General features: G+C 59.1%; 1 protein-coding gene and 1 long non-coding RNA gene across 6 annotated transcripts in view; one reads left to right on the top strand and one right to left on the bottom strand.

Annotated features, from left to right (window-relative positions):
* Positions 1-22382, top strand: part of LOC113608041 (uncharacterized) — a 542162-nt gene that overhangs the window by 200239 nt on the left and 319541 nt on the right. The gene's annotated exons all lie outside the window — the stretch shown is intronic.
* DLL4 (delta like canonical Notch ligand 4) lies at positions 2448-22196 on the bottom strand. Of its 5 annotated transcripts, none has more exons than XM_027083913.1 (12): positions 12566-22196; positions 11317-12110; positions 10936-11205; positions 10382-10439; positions 9339-9602; positions 8865-8925; positions 8647-8777; positions 6949-7118; positions 6546-6765; positions 4680-5382; positions 4082-4190; positions 2448-3545 (listed from the first exon to the last, which is right to left on the bottom strand). In XM_027083913.1, the coding sequence occupies exons 2-12, from the start codon at positions 11380-11382 to the stop codon at positions 3540-3542; spliced, it is 2058 nt and encodes a 685-aa protein (XP_026939714.1). In that variant the 5' UTR covers positions 11383-12110; positions 12566-22196; the 3' UTR covers positions 2448-3539. The 5 variants fall into 5 exon arrangements, with proteins under 5 accessions (XP_026939714.1, XP_026939711.1, XP_026939715.1 ...); XM_027083910.1 differs by having other exon boundaries at positions 11317-13826; positions 14273-22196; XM_027083914.1 differs by having other exon boundaries at positions 11317-14480; positions 15099-22196.

The raw sequence follows: 22382 nt of genomic DNA, 5'->3' as shown, positions 1-22382 counted from the left end.
GCCGCGGGACCTCCGGGGCGACGGCAGGTGGAGGGCTGACCCGGGCCAGCGCGTCGCACTTGCCTCTTCCGCCGCCGCTGGGGGTTCCAGGCCCGCCGGGATCCGGCCGTGCCGTGCGCCCGGGGCGCGAGGGAGGGCGCGGCCGCCTGAGGGAGGCCGCTGGGACCTCCCAGGCGCATCCTCTCCCCGGGAAGGGACACTCACAGTTCCCTGAGTGAATCACTTCCATCCCTTCCCGGAATGCGGCGGGCCACGTGGGGTGGAGGGCTGGGTTGCCAAACTGCGGACCCGCGGGAGAGGCGGGGAAAGCGTCAAGGAGGGGAGAGCCCTGTGGGTCCCCGTGAGAGGTGGAGCGTCCGCGCGACCTGAGTTTAGTGACCTAGTGGCCTTAACTAGCCCGGGATGGGGGGAGGTAGGAACCACTGTCCTTTTTCTTCTATCCCCTGACCAGTCTGGCCCCGAGGCCGGAGAGGGACCGCTAGCTGAGCCAGCAGCATAAAGGCATTCTTCACAGCCTCTCCCTGCCTGACGCCCCACAGTGATATCCAGGTGGTTACCAGCCAGTGGGCTCTGGAAATGCAGCTGTCCTCAGACCTGGCGGTCACCGTGGGGTCAGACTTGTCCTTTAGACAGGACACTGCTTCCAGGCTAAGGAACTGCTATGCTCTGAATTGTCTTATGAAATACCAGTGCAGATTAAACATGGGTATTTGCTAAGCCAGGGAGAGCACTTCACAGTGAGTCTAGAGCTATCATCTGGCCTTGTTTCTGCCAAGCCTAGGACCTCTCCTGTACACCTGCACACTCCATCAGGAAAGTCTTGGGTACCTTACCTATGAGAAGGGGCTGGACCCTCAGGGAGTGACCTGGAAATCCTGGAGAGAGAAGGGCTTCCACTGTGGCCTGTTCACACCCCAAGTGCCTGGCGCAGCTTTTGCATGTCACTAGAGGTGGAACCTGGCACAAGCTACGGGTTGGAGCTGCCCAGACCAAGTCCATGAAGGGATCCCCTCTTTTCCCAGAAAGCTGGCATGGTATCAGAGCCGGTGAGTGGGTTTAGCCAGCCAGCTCCCCTCCAGAGCTCTCTTCTCTGAGGAGCTGGCAGCCTGTGTAGCCCAGCACAGCCTGGTGGTGTGGACGTGCAGGCCCGTGGGTGTCCTACCTGTCCCCCACATGGGAGCCTCGTCATCTCGCCTTCGTGTCCCAGCCCAGTTTCCCCCGCCCCCCAGGGCCCGGGAGCTGCTTTCCTGTTTCATTTTGGGCAGGAAGAGTGAGGTCGTGTTGTTCTTCCCCCTGCTGCCGGCTCAGGCTGTGGGAACGGTTCCCTGAATGCTTTCCTGTTTGATACCCTGTGTGTGCAGTGAGGGGAACAGGGAGCAATGGGTGAGGCGTGGAACGTGTGCACTTGGGTGAGTGTGGATGAGCCTAGGTCTCTTGCTCCCTTGTCTCTGGCATAAGCACCCAGATTAGGGGCGGGCATGCTCTATGTGTCAGCGAGAAAGGAAAAGGGAGGCAAGTAGCGCTGCATATACTGGGACTCCACTGGGGGCATCTGCTGGGTCTGTTTTGCTTTACTGGATGGGCTGAGAGCTGGGAGCATCTGCTCAGCTTTCTGTCGATGGCTCATTTTTTCATCACTTGCTCTCCATGGAGTATTTTTGTGACTGTAGAGAGAAGACTGTGGCACCCTAGGGACCATCTTACGCCTTAGAGGAAGCTAGCCATGAAGTAGAGACTGGAAACTCTCTCAGTAATGCCTCAGCCAGAGAAACCCGGGCTCAGGGAAGCCTCCCTCTTCTTCCTCCTCCCCTCTCTACAGTCTTCAATCAACTCTAGCAGCTCCAGGCAGACCAGGCGCCCAGAGCCAGCTCTCTTGCCCAGCTGCAAGGAGGACAGACCCGAGGCAGATCCCCCTGGCACAAAGACCAGTGCCCTGCCGGGGCTTAAAAATGAGCAGGGTGCCAGTCCATCTAAAACCCTGCAATAGCAGGAGGAAGAGCCCAGATGTCATCATGGTCAGAGACCCCGCTCTCTGACAAGAGAATCCTTTTGAAAAGAGGAAAACAGGCAGGTTTGTCTCCTTCCCCCAAATTCCTGTATCCCCCAGGCTGACTAGGGTGTCCGTAAGCTTTTTCAGACTTGAAGGGAGAAAAGCGGGATAGATTCAGGTTAAGGGGGCATAACCCCCAAGGAATGGTGGGAGCATGAGGGGGAAGGGGGGCTGCAGCCAACCTCAAGCCATAAGACAGAGGAGGCTGGCCCAGGCTGGGGACTAAATGGGTGAGGCCAAATTCCCCAAGAACTAGAAGAGGACAAGGGCCTAGAGCACAGTAGGCCAAGTCCAAGTGCTCCCAGGTGCCAGGGGTGTGGGGGGCAGCCGGCAGCAATATGAGAAGGGGAGTCAGAAGGATTCCCACTCTGCCATCACAAAGACAGGACCCAAGAAATACTAAACTCCTGTACACATCTGTTCCATATTATAAATACACATTATATACAAAATAATGTTATAAAATGTAGAAAGGTCAGTGCTTCTGATTCTTAAATTATCGAAATACTAGACTCCAAAATAAACTACAAAAAAAAAAACAAACAAAATAAAAACTCATATTATTGATTTCTGAAGATCGGCTTCAAGGGTAGTCTGGGGGCAGTAGTGGGTGTGGGCAGAGCCCAGGCTCGAGGCCTTGGGAATGGGCTTGAGGGAGGAAAGGTCCTAGGTGGCGACAGCACCCAATTTCTCCCTCACTGGAATTTCCATCATCACTGCCCTGAGCTCCCCAGTTAGGCCTGTTGCCTCTGGCTGGGAAGAGGGGCAGGCCCTCCACCTATCTGCTCACAGGAGCCCAAGGCACCCAGGGCCAGAGGCTGTGGAAGCCAGGTAAGGCTTACCAGTATCCTTCCCCAGAGAGCCTGGGCCAGGGAGAGGCAGGGATGGTGTTAGGAGTGAGGCCCACGTGCAGCGGCTGGAGGCACGGGCAGAAAATGCTTCTCCCGCTCCTCTCGGGGCGCTCACCTCACCTGCAGGGACACTCCTGCCCAGAGCTGAACCAGATGGTTTCCTGGCCCACAGACGGCCCTGCCCTTACTGGCCTCCTCTCTCCTCTCTGATTTGGACCCAGCTGTCGCCATGGAGCCTGGTCCAAGGCACTTTTGGAAACACAGATGCCAGTGGAGGCCACAGCAGCTCCGGGCCCCACGGGGCCACTGCCACTCTCTCTGGAAAATAGGCCAGAGCCCCAAAGGAGCCCTCTGAAGGCCACTGCTGGCAGGGCGGGTCCAAGTGGCACCTCTCCTCTCCTCTGTTCCCCTGGCTGGCGTGGCTGCCAATCTGATGCCAGACAGACACCCAAAGATGTGGAAGGGTACTGCATCTCTTGGCAAGTTCACAGTCTGTCCAGTTCATGCCATTCCCTCTTCCTCCTGAGAGCAGCACGTTGCATATTAAAAAATGTCCCATCCAGGATGCAATGTAAACAATGCAGAAGGAAGGTCCAGCTGCTGGGGCGAAGCTGGGATGTCCTGGGGAGGCTCCTGCCTTATACCTGGGGAGCATGTGGAGAGCACGAAAGTGGGTTACTCTGGGGTACAAGCACTCCCTCCATGGCTGCCCTGGGACTCCCTGAGAGAAGCCAGTGAGGCAGGTGGGGTGAAGAGGAGGTGGGAAAGCCCTCCCAGTCTTCTGCCCCAACACATACACATGCCTGGAAGACAGTGCTCATGAGGTGGGCCAGTGAAGGAAGCCAGTGAGCAAGGGGCAGGAGGGGCACAAGGCAACCACCCTCACCCACCAGCAGCTGGGAAGCAGCGCCTGGGAGCTGGCCGGGTGCCATGGCCGCCCAGCCCAGCACTAACACAGCAGGAAGAGACGGGGCTGGCTCACCACCACGGCTCCTGTTTCACACCCTCTGTGGCAACGAGGCCAGCAGGGATCCGAGAGCCACTGAACCCAGACTGCCAAGGAGGGGTTCCGACCCACCCTTCAGGAGCGGCCCCTAAGGTCAAGAGTAACTGGACCACTTTCTCACCCCCTAAAGGCAGGAGGGAACATGCTAGAAGGGAAGGACAGCCTAGCACTCACCTCTGTGGCAATGACACATTCGTTCCTCTCTTCTGATATCAAACACACAGACTGGTACATGGAGTCCCTGGGGGAGCATATCGCTGATATCCGACACTCTGGCCTTTCACTGAGGGAACACAAGACAGGCCGGTGAGGGAGAGATGAAGAGAGGGCTGGAGGGAGGTGGGGCGCTAACCTGGACCCCGGAGAGCCAAAGGGAACTGGCAGAGGTGACTCTGGGAGAAGACACGGGGACTAGGGATGCCCAGTGCTAGCCTGGCGGGCAGTTAGCTACAGGCCTTAAGAGAGCCACAGGACCCCAACCTTCCCAGAGGGTCTCAGGCCTGGAAAAGGCCAGTTTGCCACCAGAGGCAAGCCATGCCGTGGGAAGATGGGGGTCACAAGTGACACAGTGTGGACACTTGACATTTGTGAATGAATGAATGAGTGAATGGGAAGGAGGGACAGAGGGAGCCTGGCAGAAATCTTGTCGGAGCATCCTCCTATCAGCAGCAAGAGCCCCTGTTTGCTTAAAAGTTCCCACCTGTCCTGGGGGAGCCCAGGCAGTACCGTGAGGGGGTCCCTGGTGAGCCCTGGGCCTCTGGGTGCCGCTCACCTGTGTATCCGCAGTGGCGCCTTCTCCCCTAAGCTCTTGTCACTGTGGGGATACTTCCCGGGCAGGATCCCCCGCCCCAGGGGTCCTGGGGCCAGATTATAGTCCAATGTGTGGTTCTGTTGTTTGCCACAGTTGGACTTGTCCAGGCCACAGTCCACTTCCAGCTCCTTCTTCTGGTTTGTGTTCTTGAGCTGGGCGGCGGGGATCAGGTTGTCCTTCTGGAAGTCCGACAGGTTGTTCATGGCCTCCCTGCTGCCGTCGTCAGGCCGCCTGAGCCGCAGCTGCCGCACCGCCACTGCCACCATGCACAGTAGCACCAGCAGCACCACCAGTCCCACGCCCAGGGAGACGGCCACCCAGGGGAAGCTGGGGGGCATGCTCATGGGGAACTCGCAGCGGCTGCCCACAAAGCCGTAGGGGCAGTTGCAGACGAAGTTGTCCGGGGGGAGGCTGGCGTAGCAGGTGGCCCCGTTGAAGCAGGGTCCCGAGGCACAGGCGTCGGTGGGCATCCGCACCTCGCAGCGCCGGCCAGAGAAGCCAGCAGGGCAGGTGCATGCGAACCCATTCTCCAGGTTGCGGCAAGTGCCGCCGTGGACACAAGGGCTGCGAGCACAGTCGCTGATGTGGATTTCACAGTGGGCGCCTGTGAATCCAGGACGGCAGCGGCACATGCGGTTTGGACCTCGGTTCAGGCACTGGCCCCCTGTGGGTACACATGGGCCACAAGTCAGCAACCTCCTTGGACCCCACCCCACTCCCACCCCCCGGTGCAGAGGGTGCCCCATCCCAGGAACCAAGGTCATCCAGGAACTCGGCCAGCATTCACAGATCCCACTACAAAGAGCTCTGCACGAAGAGTCAGGAGACCTGCAGTTGAGGGTGAGCCTGGTCCTCTACGCCTCAGTGGGCTCGTGTATAAGAACTGCCAGCATCTTACAGAGCTTTACAGTAGAATCGAACAGGTATGCTTGGGTTTGAATCTCAGCTGTCTCTCTCTAGCTGGGGATTTGGCACCCGTTGCTTTATTTTATTTCTAAGCCTAATTTCCTCATTTGTTACATTGGAGTAGAATGCTGTCTCCTCTATAGGAGATCTCTGAAGGTTAGGTAAGGTGATGCGTGAAGGCAGGAGCACATGCATGGTGTACAGTAAATGCTCAGAGAGATCTATTATTGTTTCATTTAATCTTCACAACATGAAAGACAGAGGACAGGTTCTATATTTTCCCATTCAGTGATGAAGAAACTGGCTCCGGGGAGTTAACTAAGTGATTAGCCAGAGAGCAGATTCCATCTCAGCCCTTCCAATCCCTCCGCAGCTCCTAAGGCTTCTCTCCTGCACGGTGCTGTCTGCCTGCCTCACAGAGGGTCACCAGAAGGCCAAGGAGACAAAGATAACCAACATGCTTGGTGTCCCCCAAAATGCTGAACATTCCAGACGCCTTATGCTGTGCCAGGCTCACTGTAGCCGTGGGGAGAGGTGAGGCCTCCAGGAGCAGGGACCTCACCGTGCTAGCCTCTTTCAAGGAGGGACACGAGGCCTCCAAGTTCCCTCGCTCTAGCCCAGGACTTCCTGGGGAGGGTCAGAGGCTGCCCCAGCCAGGTCAGGACATGGGAATAGGAATGGAAGCCAGGCAGGGTGCATACTGCTCCATTTCCAAAGGCCTGCACCCACTGCTAACCTGCTCCTCTTCCAAAGCCACCCAGATGATCAAGCAAGCTCTTCACCATCCGGAGCAGATGGGGATCCGTCTCAGCCTGCCCAGAGTGACAGACAAGGCCTCTCCCCTCTCTTGACCCTCCCTCACCAGAAAGTTCTCTTGGCCCCAGGGCCAGTCCACCAGGTTAGCAAGGCAACAGGACGCACCATTGGCACACGGATTGCTGGTACACCTGTCCACTTTCTTCTCGCAGTTGGAGCCAGTGAAATTGGGGGGACATTCACAGGCATAGCTGGTCCCCTGGTTGCGCTCCCGACAGGAGCCCCCATTGAAGCAGGGAGAGTCAGCACAACTCAAGGTGCTGTGTTCGCAGTGCAGGCCATAGTAGCCCGGGGGACACAGGCAGCGGTAGCTGTCCTCCTGGTCCTGGAAAGAGAGCAGAAAGGGGCCAAAGTCAGACCCTTGGGGGCAGGGATTCCTGGCGGGGGGCTAGGCCCCACCTGCCCACAATGCCTGCCCATGGGTGCACATCCCCTGGCCGCCTGGGGAGGGGATGCCTGGGCGTCGCCTGGCCAGAACTCTGCCTTCCTGCATTGGCCTAGGCCTCACCTTACAGCTGCCTCCATTGCGACAGGGGTTGCTGTCACACTCGCTGAGCTCCAGCTCACAGTCCACGCCAGTGTAGCCTGGGCGACAGGTGCAGGTATAGCTCCGCTGCCCACTGTTGGAGCACGTCGCCCCATTCTTGCACGGGGAATGATGGGTGCAGTAGTTGAGATCTGCGGAGACAGGAACCGACCGGCTGAGCAGAGCCAAAGAGTGGTCCCAACCTCCAGGCTCCTGGGGGTGCAAGTTCACTGTCCATGTTTGGCCCAGAGGGTTCAACTCAAAGTCTTCTGGGCCCAAATACCCTTCCTCTTCCCCCAGTGAAATCGGGTATATTGAAGCACCTAGAACCACATCTGAGGTGTACCATCAATCAAAGTTGAAAAAACACAGTTGGACACAGTTAACTGCCCAAAGGTAAGCTCACAAGCACTGCAGCCAGGGGAGAATAAAGGTAAAAAGAGGAGGCACAACAAGACCACATGTTGAGGAGGAAGTCAGAAAAGGCCTCGTGGAGGAGGGGCAGCTGAGGTAAGCCTGGAAACGGGCTACAATTTTAACAGGTGGAAAGAGTAGAGGGGAGAGGGGAGGCGAGAGCCACGATAAGTGGTTGCCAGGCGTTTTTTAAAGCGAAATGCGTTACGAGGGTATTTTGAAATATAAGTATTTGTTTTCTTATTTGGGAAGGACAGGGAGGGAAAACCAGACAGAGCAAATACAGAGACTGTAAGGGCTCTGTTTGAATAAGATGAGTATATGACTGTGTCACCTGGGAGCAAATGTGGGGAGAGGAAAGAGAGAGGGCAGGAACCAGGTGTGTGTGTGTGTGTGTGTGTGTGTGTGTGTGTGTTTGGGGGGATTGCAGTGGGGTAGAAAGTGACACACACACACACATACGAAGAATACAGGGGCTGAATTCCAAGCCCCTTGTTGCCAGCAAGTCAGGGCCCAGGCAAGTCCTTTCTATCCTGGCAAGCGTCCTGCCCACCCTACCCAGGCCTGTGCTGGTGTCTCCATGGCAGCAGCCACCCCATTTGACCCTGAAAATGGGAGGCACGTGCTGCAGCTGGCTATGAGGATGAAGGAGAAATGGCCCCCTCCCCCATCATTGGGGCTGGCAGACCCCAGTGCAGCCAGAAGAGTGACCAGCCCCCTGAACACCAGGAAGACAGTGTGGGCTTGGGCAGCTGCCTGGCAAGTGCTACTGGGGGAAACAAGGGAGGCCGTTTCTGCCCCACCGAGAAGGCGGTTAGATGTCACTCCGCCCAGAGGCCCAGCTCACCCACAGCCTCAGGGCAGCCAGTGGGCACACCCCACCAGACAGCTGTTTAGGGGAGAGCTGCTCAAACAGCTCTGGTAGGTAAGCAAACACTTAGGGGGTTAATAGGTAACTACAAGGTAGAAAGAGGAACTGAGCCCGGCATCCCTCTCTCTGGCCTTGCTGGAATTTATGAGTGCAACCTTCAGGCTGCCAACTTGTCACCCTCCTGGCTTCTCCAGCCACCCTTCCTCCCCAGCACCTAAGGAAGAAGGACCCACCATCTCGTTCTAAGCCAGTTATTAAGATCCTTACAGTCCCAAGCTCCTTGAAGGATAATGGGAAAGCCGACTCAGCAGTCATCGAGTAGGAAGAGTCCAGGTGACAACCCTGGTTCCCATGCCCTGCCCAGCTCTCCGTCCCCTCTCTTTGCCCTGACTCACCTTGGTCACAGAATAGGCCTCCCCACCCCTCATCACAAGTGCATTGCCAGGGGGTGCTGCAGGTGCCGTGGCGACAGCCGTTGTGGGGGATGCATTCGTTGCACAGGCGGCCCTGCCAGCCTGGGCGGCAGCTGTAGAACAAAAGAGAAGCTGAGGGTGAGGTGAGGGCCTGGACAGGGGACGGCTCCCCCCGTCACCGCTTCCTGTCCACTACTCACATGCACTCTGCTGGCTTGCTGCAGTAGCCATTCTGTTCATGACAGCCCGAAAGACAGACAGCTGAGGAGAGAAGGCGGCACTGGGTGAGGGTGGGATGACAATGACTCTGAAGTCCCACTCTCCCTCTCCTGGCCCTGGGGGTGCCCCCCAGCTCTCCTGGGCTCACTTCCCACTCCTGGCTTCCCAGAGGAGCCATGGATGTCTTAAAGAGAAATGATGGCACAGGGAAGGAGAATCCAGGCTGGATGGAATGCAATTATGGGGTCTTTGTGGGCTTTAGCACCATGGGGAGGAGCACTGAGAAGAGGGAGGGCAGAGTCCAAGCCCATCCTAAGCATCCCCAGCTGTTACTGAGGCCCAGGTAGTGGACAGCCCAGACCCGCTCTCCAAGGGAGGCAGGCTGCAGCCGAAAAGATGCCACTGTGTTTGTTCCGGGGACCCCCCTCCAGGCAGGTGGGAGCTTGGCTGCTTACGCTGTTCGCAGTACTCCCCAGTCCAGCCGGGCAGGCAGGACAGGCTGCCATCTGGCTGGCACACGTAGTGGCCGAAGTGGTCATTGCGCTTCTTGCATAGCCGTGAGCAGCTGTCCCCATAGTAGTTGTCACTGCAGATGACCCGGTAAGAGTAGCGCAGCCTTGTGAGAGGGCTGGTCTGCTCATCCGGTAACCAGTTCTGGCCCACAGCTAGGGAGCCCTGGATGGTGATCTTGCTGATGAGCGCGTCTGGTGGCAAGGCCTCTGAAGGGGCAGAGGGCCAGGTCAAGGAAGGGCAGCCAGTCCCCAAGAGTGCCAGCAACTGCTGGATCAAACCAGTTGTCCAGATGACCCCACCTGCCAGCAAACGCAGGCCAGAGGAACCCAAGTGTCCCACTGCTTAGCTGCTCTGTGTGTGCATGTGCAGAGGGCCTGATACCATTCAAAAAGGGGACAATAGAAGGATGTTAAGATATCCCAGTGTTCTGGAGGCAGATAGGCAGGGGAAAGAGGAAAAGAGGTCAAAATGGGGGGGGGGGAGAAAAGAAAAAGAAAAGCTCTCCAGGCCTTTGAGGACCCTGGGAGCAAGGGGTCCTCTGGTGCCCATTCAGGGGTTCTGCCCTCAGAGATGGGTAATGCTTTTCTTTTTCCTTTGCAAAGTGAGAATTGTTGTGCTGCTGAAATATCCTTTTCCTCTGTGTCAGAACAACATCCCAAAGCCATTATTCCCTTTCCAAAGGAGCGGAATTCGAGAAAGGTGTAAAATACAGGAAGGGGCCCGTCAGCGGCGCTGGCAGCTTCGGCCTTTCTCACCGCCGTGCTCCCCGCGTTCCCACGCCAAAAATAACCCGCAGGAAACGCAATTGTGCTCAGAGTCCAGGCAGCGGGCGGAATCCGAGCGTCCAGCGCGGGGCGCAGCTCCCGGCCTAGCTAAGCGTCCTGCCCCCCACGCCCCCACCCCGCACTTCCCCCGCCTATTACAGATTAACTCTTTCGGCGCTGCGCCGTGTCGCCCCCCTGTGGCCGCGGAGCGAGCTACTCACCTGGCCGCAGGTCGTCTCCTGGCGCGTGCCAAGCTTCAATGATGAGTGAGAAGGTACCCTGGGAACGGAAAGGAGGGGGCGGGGAAAGACAGAGAGAGCGAGATGAACAGGGGATGGTGGGGGTGCCTTTCGGCAGCCGGTTTAATTAATCTAATTGCAGGATACAGTTACTGCGCCCGGGTCTATGTAACGGGTCTGCACTCAGCATCGCGCGCGAGCTAGGAAGGCGAGACAACCCCGGGTAGGAGGAGAGTTGAGGGATGAGGGAATGTACGCGGGAGTCTTTCTGAGATGGAGCACGCCCCGGGGTTGTAGGTGATGAAAATCGTATCCCTAGCGCTGGGAGAAGATGGAGCGTAGAACGGGGAAGAGAGAGACTGGTGAGAGCGTACAGGAGGGTGAGGTCCCAGGAGAGAGTCGGAAAGAAGGATCAGAAGAGAGTGCCCCCCCTTTTATTGGAGGGGAGCGAGGCAATCTAGGGAGAAGGCTTTGGTCCCAGGGAAACCCCTTCTCTCGGCTTTCGTGACCTCCCCGGGCGCCCAGGCTGTGCTCACCGGCCAGGTGAAATTGAAGGGCAGTTGGAGAGGGTTGCGTCCCCCGCCGCTACTGTCGTCGCCGACGGCGAAGGAGTTGGTGCCCAGCACAGGCGTGGAGACGCTGCCGAAGGTGCAGGGCCCGGGTGAGAAGACCGCCTGGAAGTGCTTAAGGCAGACGCGGAAGAAGGTCCGGCAGCCGGGTTCGCACGGCCGCCCGCTGGCGAGTACGCCGCGCTCGTTGGCAAACTCCTGCAGCTGCAGCTGGAAGACTCCAGAGCCGGCCGCGCGCTATTGCCCAGGGACCGAGGGAAGGAAGAAGGAGAGCGGTCAGCTCGGTGGACGCCAGGGGCTCAGGCCCAGGGCACGGTGGGAGGGGGCGGAGGGGGCGCGGGATGTTACCTCCTGCCAAAGTGCCACCAGCAGCAGTAGCGCCCAGCCAGAGGCGCTACGGGTTGCGGCTGCCATTCCCTGGGGCGTCGCTCTCTGCACCCGCCGGTTGTGAACCGTTCCCGCGCGTCCAACCGCCAGAGGGGTCCCTGAAAAGCCAGGCTCCGCTCGGGGTTTTCCTCCCGCCTCTCCTTCTCGCTAGCTCCGCTCCAACTGCCACGGTAGGTAATCCAGGTGAGGGCGGCTGGGTGGCGGCCGCGCTGAGGACGTGTCCTCGGACTAATCCTGGGGCTGTAAGCAGGCTAGTGTCCGGGTACACTGCACTGAGGCGGCTTGAGCTGCAGCTCTTGGCCTCGCGTTCCCAGCCTGCGCTCAGCGCCGCTACTGAAACCTGCACTCTCGGGAGCTTTCCTTATATATATTGGCTCCTCTCTTCACCCGCCTGTCACTCAGACTCGTGGTCACTCTCCCCTCCCCTCGGGCCTCTAGCTGCTACAGCCCCAGCCCCGCCCGGGGGTGCCTCCGCCCCCGCCTTCCCCCCTCCCAGCCAGCCAGTCAGGCACAGGTCCCCGCCCCTCTGTGCCGCTCTCAGCCCCTGGGTCCCCCAGCTCAGCGCGTGCCGAGGTGACCAGTTCTCCGCAATCGCGTGGATACAGGCCGAGACCCCGGCAGTGGGAGGACAGGGGGAGGGCGAGGGGGAATGGGGCGGGAGGTGAGCGAGTGGTTCCCGGATGGTCGTGGGGGCGGAGACACGGGGGAGTCCCCGTCGGCGGTGTGACCACGGCCGGCGTTAGTTACCTGCAGCCCTGGAGAAGGTAAAAAGAACTTAAGCTCAGAAAGCGAAACCAGTGCTAAAGGACTCCAGTCTCCTTCACCTTCCCGGAACTTCGGGAGCCCTGGCGTCGTCGGCCCCCAACCTGTGAGCGTCCACCCCCCCGCCCCCCCCGCGCGCAGCAGGGAAGCCAGAGGACGCATTAACCTCTCTGTGGCCACTCCGTGCTAGGCGAGGGACCAAGCATCTAAGACTCGGGGGCTCGGCCCCTCCACCTGGTGGGCATCTCCCTCCCCAGTTATGGGGGGCGTGTCCAGCGCGTGCCTCCTCCCTTCTGCCTCCCGCCTGGGCTCCGCGCGTGCCAGTCCCCAGACGCGTGGTACCCGTGCTGGGGGTAGGAGGGCGTGGTCCCCGAGGTAGAAGAAGGGGGGCGCGTCCTCAGCTGTATGGTAATAAGGGTCTGGCCCCGCCTTCAGCGCCTCTCCTCACCTTGGTTTAACCTCAGCTCCAGAGCCCACCTTCACCCCCCAACAGCCTCAAGCCTCGGCCCGCGTCCTGTCGCTCCGTTGGAGCAGGGAGGAACTCTCCTGACTGCAGAGTTGGCTCGAGCCACCAGAGAGTCCAGGGGCTGAGGCCGGGCAGACCCGGGTCCTCTCCTCATAGGGCAAAATGTAGGGTGGAACTGGAAGCGCGCGGACTCGTATGGGTTTCAGGCGGCTTCACCCGTCTCGCCTTCTCGGCTCCCCCGGGTGGCCCCACTTCTCCGAGCGGCGGCAGTGCAGCTGCTTTCCCGGAACCGGCGTGATCCCCGGAGGCTTTAGACCGGGGAGGGCCGGCTTCTCTCAGTGTCGGGGGGTGCAGAGGAGCGGTCTCTCTCCGCGACGCTGAGGGCGGCGGGGGCCTTGTGGCTTCAGCTGTCAGCCCGCCCGCACAGCGATGGCTGTCGTCGGGCGATAAGATCGGCGCTGGGGGGAGCAGGGACGCGGCGCGGGCCCGGGGGAGTCTTGCGGGGGGCGGGGGGCACGGATCGGAGCCCAACAGCTGCCTAGGCCGAGCATGGTCTGATTTTTTTTTTTTTTTTAACTTGGTGGTGGTGAAGGATTGAGGGAGAAGCATGAGAAACAAGAGGTTGGGAGCGTGGGTTGGGGGAGGGGTGAGGTGAGGAGACGGGCTCCGGGGTCCCCCACGCACGGCCACCCCTCCCAGCCACCATCTGGCGCGAACGGGTTGGCGTGGGGAACCGAGGTGGGGCGGGGGCCGGCAGATGGGCCCAGGCTGCGCTCCAGAGTTAATGTAGGTTATGGACAGGCGGAGTCCCCAGGCCCGAGGGAGGAGGAGCCCAGGACTTGCCTCCCAGCGATCCTGACCAGTGGGTTCTCTGCCCATCCTCTACGGATCCCTTAGTCCTGCCTAGGGTGCCAAAGAGTGCCCCTCGCTTTCCTCTGAGCTGGCATCCAGCCCTACCTAGTTCTCTGTCCGCTTCCACCCCCAAATCCTGGCCTGGGAGTTCATAAAAAACTCGCTCCTTTTCTGGATCTGGCTCATGCCTGACCCTCAAGGGAGACATCCAGTCCCACAGGAGACATTTCGTTCAGTATTGGTAGATCTGGAACACTCTATCCCTCACACACATCCGGACTGATGTGCCCCAAAGCACTTTGCAAACAGTCAAGGACCAAACAAAAGTATCATCATTACCCTCAGAGTCAAGAATTCTTGAAAGGGATCCCAGAGATAGAAATCCTCTGACCTGTAGGGGGAAAGGGTTAAATTCTCTTCACCATCAAAAGGCATTCCTGAAGCACCTATTTGCTATACGGTGCTGTCCCAGAAGTTCATTTACTCCCCTAAGACTCTAGGACGCCGCCCTTGGCCCTGACTACCCACTAGCGCTCCAACCCGCTGGGGTCCAGCTTTGCCCACATTTGCTGAGCAGGAGAGGGTCGCTTTGCAGGCAGGGAATAGAAATGCGGAGGCTCCACAACTGGGGCTCCTCCACTTTTCTCCCACTCGTGACTTGTGGAAGGAAAGACCCAACACGTGTCCTGGGGGCCCCCAGGAACATGAGGCTGTGAGGCTATCAGAGGCCGCAAATCACAGTGGGATTGGACCCACGTGGACGTCTGATGAACCTACGCCTCCGCAGACGCTCGGCCACGCCCTGGAGAGGGGGCATGATTGCAAGGTCCCACCAACCTGGGCTTCCCCGGACTGACTGTGGGCCCTCTGATGGTCCACAGATCCTCATCCCCACGAGCACCCGCAACACTGCCCAGCGTCTGGAGCCACAGGGTCGAGGCCTGGCTTCAGGCAGGCCCACAGCCTCCGCCCCAGGGGCCTTCGGCTCCGGCCGTCCTCTCCGTTTGGCCGCTGCATACAGCCCCCCAGCAGGCAGAACCCGCACCTGGGGCCCGGAGGCGCAAAGGTGGTCTCGAGCCTGGCCCCCGAGCTGACCCCTGGTGATTAGGGTGCGACTCGGGCCGAGCAGAGCCTCGGGGCCCCTCCCCCACTTGGTAGCCTACGCGCCCTCCCCAGGGCTGCCGTCGCATCTTCCCGGCCTCCAGCGCTATTTTGCACCCCGACCCCCGGGACAGCGTTCTCCGCGGGACGAACTGCACCCAGGTAGGAGCGCGATAGGGGCCGGGCTACAGCGCCCGCCGGGCAGGCCAAGGGAGGGGGAGCTAGCCTGGCTAGGGCGGGGCGCTTAAGCCTTGAGGGGCGCCGCTGCGGTCGCTGCGGGGAAGGGGCCACGTGCAGGGAGCGGCGGCCGGGGAGCTGCACAGAAGGCGGGGAGATTTGCAAACTGTTGCTGCCACATGGCTGCTCCATTCGATCCATTCACATTGAAATGAGGACGGCGCGTGCCTCATCTGCCGCAGGGCGCTGCCACGCGTCAGCCCGGCCCGCCGCATGCCAACTGGGGCAGTGGGGCTGGCAGGGCCTGGCAGCCGTGGGGGCGCAGCCCGGGCCCTGAGGCCAGGCGAGGGCGGGCGGGGGAGGGGGGCGGCGCGCAGCGAGCTACCCTAGCCGCTCGGGCTCCACAGCTTCGCGGACCTTGGCCCTGCAGTTGGGAGCGAGCCGACGTGAAAGGACCAGGGACCGACAGGTTTCGGAGGGGGGCCAGGATCGATGCCGTCGCTCCCCGCAGATGCGCCCCAGCAGCGCTACTCTCCATCTGCCGCTGCTCGCACCTGCCGGTCAATAAATCGATTTTACAATTTAATGCAGCAGCTTCCCGCCCGCCTGGGACAGATGCCGCCGCAGAACCACCTCCGCCCTCGCCCCTCCCCTCGAGGGGCGCCAGCGGTTAGGGCCGGGATTCCCGTTCGGCAGGCGGCGCCCCGCCGGGCCGCGTTCACCTCTCTCTGGAGGCCTTACAAGGAACTGCCTGCTCTGGGTCTTTCCCGCGGGACAGAGTGGGTTCCCCATAGAACAGGCCTGAGGCTGGTGGAGGAGAGAGGAAGATGATGACTTGGTGGTGGCCTTGAAGACTCATTTGGGGGCTTCACAGGGGGAACAGAATGCAGTGGCTGATGATAAGATGTGAGAGCCCCTGTGAGGAGGAGGAAGGGGTAGCACCTGGGGCATTGGCGCTGACAGCCACTGAGTTGTGAAGAATCTCCGCGAGGCAGCCCAGGAGGGTTGAGATGGAATGGGGCCTCTCCCCACCCTCTGCTTGAGTCGAGTGAATAAGCATGACATAAACCTGGCTCTTGGCACTTCCCAACCCTAGGGTCTTGGACTTGTAATTTAACTATAGCTCTACACCTCAGTTTTCTCATATGTGCAATGGGGATAATAATGATAGCCACCTGGGAGGGTGACTGATTATGCATTTGCAAATGAGTTCCAGGAGGAAAGAAAGGAAAAAGGAGAGCTGAAGGCAAACAGTTACAAAGAATGAGGCAAAGGAGCAGAGGGTGGAAACAAAGAGAGGAAAGCTAGGTGGGGCATGGAAAGGAGATGGACACTGGAAAACCTCCACTGTTAAAGGCCCTGTGAAGGGCCTTTTGTGGGAAGAGGCTGTGACACGGTTCTCAACTGGAAGGAGAAGACTGGAGCTTTGACAATGGGTTTGGATAAGAGATGGTTTGGAAGAACCAATTGCCCATGGCCAGATGACCCTCCAGCCAGAGTCAAATGTAGGTCTCAAGCTGGCACCCTTCCTCCTTCACGGTGATGTTTCAGAGCAGAGGCATGTAGGAGGAGAAGTCAACTTCTGAACTGCCCTGGTCATTGAGGCTCCTGGCAGCTCAGGGGTCTCAGCCTTCCCCACGTCACCAAGAGGGCACACAGACTGGGCTGGGCTGTCCACTGGCTTATAGCTCATGATTGATGACCCAAATGTCCCAAGGAAAGGATGTCCAAGTGGGTGAGACCATTAAACATGAGTCAGAGTGCCTGCTCTGCCTTCTCATGAGATCAGGAGAGCTTCCCACCTTCTCTCTGCCAGGCTCCCAGGAGCCTGAGGGCCTGGGCTAGCCCCATACTCTGTCGCCTTTACCTTCTCAGAAGGCCAGGGCAGATGGTGCCTGAGGCTGAGGCAGCTGCTGTGGACTGAGCCCTCTCCTCTCAGTGAGAACAGCTTTGGCCTGAAGAGACCATGGGCCCAAGAGAGAAGCAGCTGAGGGCCCCTGACCTGAGAAGCCTCTTTTAACTGTGTAGGAAGGAAGTGCTCCGTAGGCCTCCTGTGTGCTGGTTAGAAGGAAAGAAGGCGAGAGTGGAGGGGCAGGGTAGAGACCTGCTGGCTGGAAGCAAGGGCCTTCATTGGTGGTGACCCGGCAGCCTCCCCAGCTTCATTTGCCAAACCCAGGGGAAACCTGGAAAGCTAGGGCCAGGAGCCACGCAGCGGGTATTTCCAGCCACAGAGGAGTCCGGGGTTTAGGGCAGCCTCCACGGCAACTTTCCCAGAGCCCCTGGCTTCCCCTTCCCTAGCTCCTTCCTGTCCCCACCCTAGCAAGTGAGGAGGGAGGCCCAGGGGAAGGGAGAGAAGGCTCAGGGAGGCCTCTGTGCGGAGACCCTCAGGCTGCAGGCCTTGCCCAGCCTGCCCTTGCCTCCTGCCCCGGTCTCTCAGGACAGAGGGGACTCTGAGAGGGCTTACAGGGCTAGAGAACAGAGGGCAAAGGGCAAAGGCATTGCTGAGAGCGATGGGGCCAAAAGAGAACCTTCTGCCAGCCATACTGAAGAACAGGGTGGGGTGGGGGAGCGGAGCCTGAGTTGAAAGTAAAGGTTCAGGCACCCCCTCAGTCCTCCATCTTGGACTGGTTTCTCTACCCCAAGGATTTTCTTCCTTCTCATCCACTCATCCTCTGCCCTGACTGTGCTAGCCTCCACTGTCCTCTGTTCTTGTCCCCTCCCCAGCATACAGCTCACCTGTCCCTGAAACCTCTCTTCTCTGTAAACTCTGACAGGTGGGAAGCTCTCTCCAGCCCCACCTGCCTGCTCAGCCTTCACTCCCCTCTTCTGGCTCTGGCCTCCCTTAGCATCCAGGCCCAGCACTGCACCTGGCCCCTCCATGTCTCTGGGTCCTTGCGTGCACTTCACCTTCCTCCGCTGAACAACCCATCTCCTGGAAGAAACTCTGACCTGTCCTCATTTCTCCGCACAACCTCTGATCTCTGATCCCAGCTGCCACCCAGGACTTGAAGCAAGTAAGAGATAGCGGATGGGGTCACACTTCTCCCTCTCTGCGGCCCCAGAACCTGGGAGTGGAGATTACTCAGATGGGCCATGGTCCCCTGCAGCCTCCCTGGGAGGAAGGGTCAGGGCAGAACCAGGAAGTGCTGTGCTTCAGTACTCTCATGCACAGAGAAAGAAACCGGGGACACGTGCCAGTTCTGTGAATAGCTGCCTGAGCAGGCAGGTTACTGTTCCCTGAGGAAGGCTGAGGAGGAATCTGACTGCCATGGTCAAGTAGGTGATGGGTCTTAAGCAGAGAATGGTGACCAGCTGTCTCCTTCTCCCACCACAGTCAGAATGAGAGGAAATGGGCTTCGGTTGTGGCAGGAAGGATTTAGGTTAGACATATGGGAGAACTTCCTGTGACAGTGTCTACACTATGTATTCCAGTTGTTAATCCAAGTTGAACTCTCCCCTGGAGTTGATTAGAATTGCATGTTGATGCTTGCTAATGAGTAACTTGCCTTGCCTGTGATTAGCAAAGAACCTCCCACCCAGAGGATTCTCCTTAGGTCTAGACCGTCCCCAAGGAAGAAATCCAGAGAGGCCTGAGAGGCACCAGGACCTGGGCCTCCTCTCAGCCCCGAGGGGTTTTTGGGCAGTGTTAGGCCACTGTGAGTCCTGATCACTTTGCCTCTCCTGCCCCCAGCCCTCTGGTTACTGCTCTCAGAACAAGCCCTGCGGAGCTGTCCAGCCAACGCTAACTTTGCAGCAAAGGGACAGGCTTAATTTAAGGTCTGGGAGCTCACAGAGAATTTCCAGAGCAAAAATGAATACTCAGGGTTTCCAACACCAGGGGCTTCAGCAACAGCCCCAGCTGTCTCTGTAAGTTTAGAAACAGACAGGCTTCAACCGGTTTTGTGCCCATTCACCCCACTCTCATGAGTGCTGTTCGGGCATCATGAACATTCCCATTGCTGGTGTCATTCTGCCACTGAGATCCCTGTGTTGCCCTGTGGCCGTGGCCAACTCCCCCATCTCTTGCTTCCCCTCCTCTCCTAAGAGGTTTGATCCCTTACCCCCATTACCAGAACCCTTCTCCAGGTAAGAAGGAAGCTGGGGAGACCTGGGGTGAGTCTATCAAACTGCCATCAGAAGAAGAGAATACAGTCAAAAGATGCATTCCATTTGGGGCATGGCTCTGTGCACCCCCATGGTTAGTTTTCCTGGGTCAGGGCCTGTGTGTGTGGCCACATGCATATCCAGAGTTTGGTCCCTTAGTCAACCAGTTGTGAATGAGGTCGACCATGTGCCTAGCACTGGGCTAAGGTCAGCGAGGCCAAAAGGAACATCCGATTCAGCTCCTAATGGGACATGGAGGTAAAATCGAGGGTCATGAAAAGGAATGTGATGATCTGCAGAGCCCGGGTTCAGAGAGGGATGGGGGAGGCTTTGTGGGGAGTGAGGGGAAGGCACTGGACCTGGAGGAAGGAGCAGAACTTAGAAAAAGAGAAGAGAGGACATTCCTGCCAGGCGGAATGGAGAGAGGAAAAGGATCAGAGTGGAAATGAAGTAGGTATAGCTGGAGCAGACTTTGCATGTGCAGGGCTGGACGTGAGGTTAGACAGGTAGGGCATGGAGACCCATCAGACAGATGAATTCGGATTTGATCGATGGGCTTTAGGGAACCTGTGGGTTCTTGAGCCGAGGAGGGTGTTCAGCCGCCATCTGGCAGTGGGGTGCAGGGTGGTCTGGAGCAGGGAGGTACAGAGGGAGGGCCAGAGGCAACTAGGAGCCTTCTGCATCTATGGCTGGTGGCCAGGTATACACCAAAGCCTGGGTCCTGTCCTTGAGATGGCTGGGCACCTGAGAATGCCAGACCCCTGAGGACCTGCTGGGACAGGCCCCACATTTTCCTTGCCAGCAGCCACTCTCTTCTTCCACCCCTGGCTTTCCAGATACAGCCCTGCAAACACGACCAGCCTCAGGGCTTCCCTGGCTCCTATACTGAGAGTGGGGGCTGCTTTGGCCATACCTCTCTCCACACCCCTCCCCCCCCCACCCCGCCACGTTCCTACTCTTTCCCTCAGAGTCTTGGGGCCCTGCCTAGCAGCCTGGCTGGAAGAGGATAAAGGATTGCATCAGGCCTAGGTTCATCCAACCTCGGGCCTGAAACACCTCTGGAATCCAGAGGTGTCTCAAGGGAATGAGCTGGGGTCTTAACACCTAGAAACTCAGGGTGAGGTGAGCGCTCAAGGGCACCTAGACCAACCCCATATTCTATAGCCAAGGGCTTGAATACCTCCGGAGATAGGACCCTCCCTCCCTCTTCTGGCTGTTGCCTGCTCTTTAGATGGTTCTGGGTGTGAAAAGTGCATTCACTTCTTGATCCAAAAGTCCTGCTGTGGCCAGTGTGGGCTGGTGGTGTGGGAGAGCTCTGTTTGGGCCTTGCCGAGGGGCTTCTGAATTGGCACCGCTAGAGGGAGGGTCCACCAGCCTCTCGGGTCTGGGGTGGCTTGCTGGGTCCTGCGGGCCCCCCTGCTACGCCTGTTGGGTGCCCTCGGCGGGGGCAGTTTAAGCGTGAGAAGCGCCGGTCAGTTCCCAGCTCGGCCCAGGGGGTGGGGCAGCAAGGGCGAGGCCAGCCCCGTCATCCCTTCTCAGCCTCACCGGGGCGGCCAGGCCAGGGTCAGCCTGTCTCACAGGCCGGCCCTCCCCAGGCTGAGATCATCGCCCTCCGGCCTCCATGGCAGCCCCCACCCCCAGCTGAGCTCACTGCCCTGGCCCGCTGGGGGACATTGTTGTCTCCTGCGCCCCTCCCCCGGGCTCAATGAGCTGTTTGTTGGCATGTCCGGCGCAGGCAAGGGGAGGGCGGGCACAGGGCGCCCGCACACAATGGGGATTCCGTCCATTCTGAGGTGGCTGCGGGAACCAGGCTGGCTTTGTCCCTGGGACCCTCATTCCCACCATTTAGCGGAGCCGGAACTCCAGGCGGAAGGCCCCGTATAAGAACAACAATGTTGTCACCCCGTCTGTGGGGGAGGGCGCTGCAGGCCAGGCCTCCTGGGGCCCAGGGGACCCACAGTTCGGGGCAGCCTGAGGGGCACCTAGGACAGGTCCTAGAGCCTAGGCTGTGACTCACATCTAAGGGAGACTCAGGAGGCAGATGCCCCCCACCCACACCGGCCCCGCCGGTCCCTCTGCAGCCCCTGGCAAGTGTGGAAGGGGGTTCCCTGGCATCCCTAGCTGTTCTCAGCTCCTTCACGTGCAAAGATGAGCCCTAAGGTGCAGAGGGGGTGAATGCACCCGGTAAGCCCCGTTTGGGTGCTGTGCTGTAGAGGGGCTGAGTTCGGGGCAGCCTGACCCACAGGCCTTTCTGCATGCATCTTGGGCAAAGGCCTTTGCTCAAAGCTGGGCTCAGGCCCGTTTCTGAGCCTCTAGCCCGGCCAGCCTGCCCCTTCGGAAGTGGCGCTGGCCACTCAGACAACAAGTGTTTATTTTCCAGGGTGAGGGGGGAACAGGACGTCACGGCGTTTCCCTCCTGCCTGGTGCTGCAGTGGTTCTCACAGTCTGGGCACTGGTGACATCACCAGCCTTTCTTCCTCAGCCCTGGCCTCCTTGCCTCCCCCTCCCCCCAATCACATGCTCTGGCCAGGCTACACAGTTCTGAAGCTCCTGCTTCCGCTGCGGGCACTTCTGAGCAGGTCCTCTTGGAGGGCATGAGGGCGGCCGGGAAGTACTGGACCAGCCCCTCTCACTGCCCTTGGCATTCAGGCCAAGCCTAGGGATAGCCCCTCTGTGCTCGCCCTCACCAGAGCGCTTGGTGTCCCACCCGGCACGCTCCTAGAGCGATGCTGGCCCTTTAAGGGTCTTGGGAAGCCAGAACAACAGGAAATCCAAACGGCCTCATTAGGCAGCTCGGAGCTCAGCACAGTAATTAGTGCCCTGAAAACAAAACAAGGAAAAGCAGGTGGTGGTGCTCCCCCTCAATCTCGGCTGCCCCCAGCGTGGCCTGTTAGTACCCAAAGCCAGGCAGCTGGGACTGGAGCCCCTCCCTTCTAAGTCCCCTCACCCCAAGCTCCTGAAGCCTGCTGCCCACTGCCCAGGCCAGGGGTCAGATCCTTAGCTTCTGGGGAGCAGGCAGTGGCTTCTCGGCCAACCGTTTCCCCCTGGGGAGGATGAAGCCCCAGGGACAAGCAATGGGGCTTCCCCTCTCCCGTAGCCAGGTGGCCACTTGTCCACAGCATCCTCCACCTGTTTGGAAAATGCTGTGATGAAGGCTGGGAGCTGGGATGGTCTCTTCCAGAGGGAAAGGGGAGACCCCTGGGAATCCCAGGCCAAGAAGGCCCCCTTAGGAGAAGGGAGAAGCCTGCTCTGTGGTCCTACCTCTCAGGATCTCTGGTGATTCTCCAGGTGGGCAAGACAACTTGGGCAGAGGGACTGGTAACCCACTGGCCCTCTGGACAGACCTTGGGGACCTGCGAGCCCCTCAGTTGGTAAAAACCTGGCCAGGAACAAAAAGGAACCCTAGTGAGTTCTCTTCAGCCAGGCCACAGGCCCCAGCTCATTCTACCCTCCACTGTCCCCCATTTTATGCAACTGGAACGCCATCTTATCCCTGACCCCTGGGATATCTCCTTTTATGTGTACTGCCAGGGGAGGGACATACTGTGCTCCACTTAAGAAACAA

The sequence above is a fragment of the Aethalodelphis obliquidens genome, unplaced genomic scaffold (assembly GCF_003676395.1).
Source record: "Aethalodelphis obliquidens isolate GAN/ISIS:26980383/991018 unplaced genomic scaffold, ASM367639v1 scaffold51, whole genome shotgun sequence".
In the NCBI taxonomy this organism is placed as follows: Eukaryota; Metazoa; Chordata; class Mammalia; order Artiodactyla; family Delphinidae; genus Aethalodelphis; species Aethalodelphis obliquidens.
Note: the sequence above shows the minus strand (reverse complement) of the source record. Positions and strands in the feature narration are given on the sequence as shown.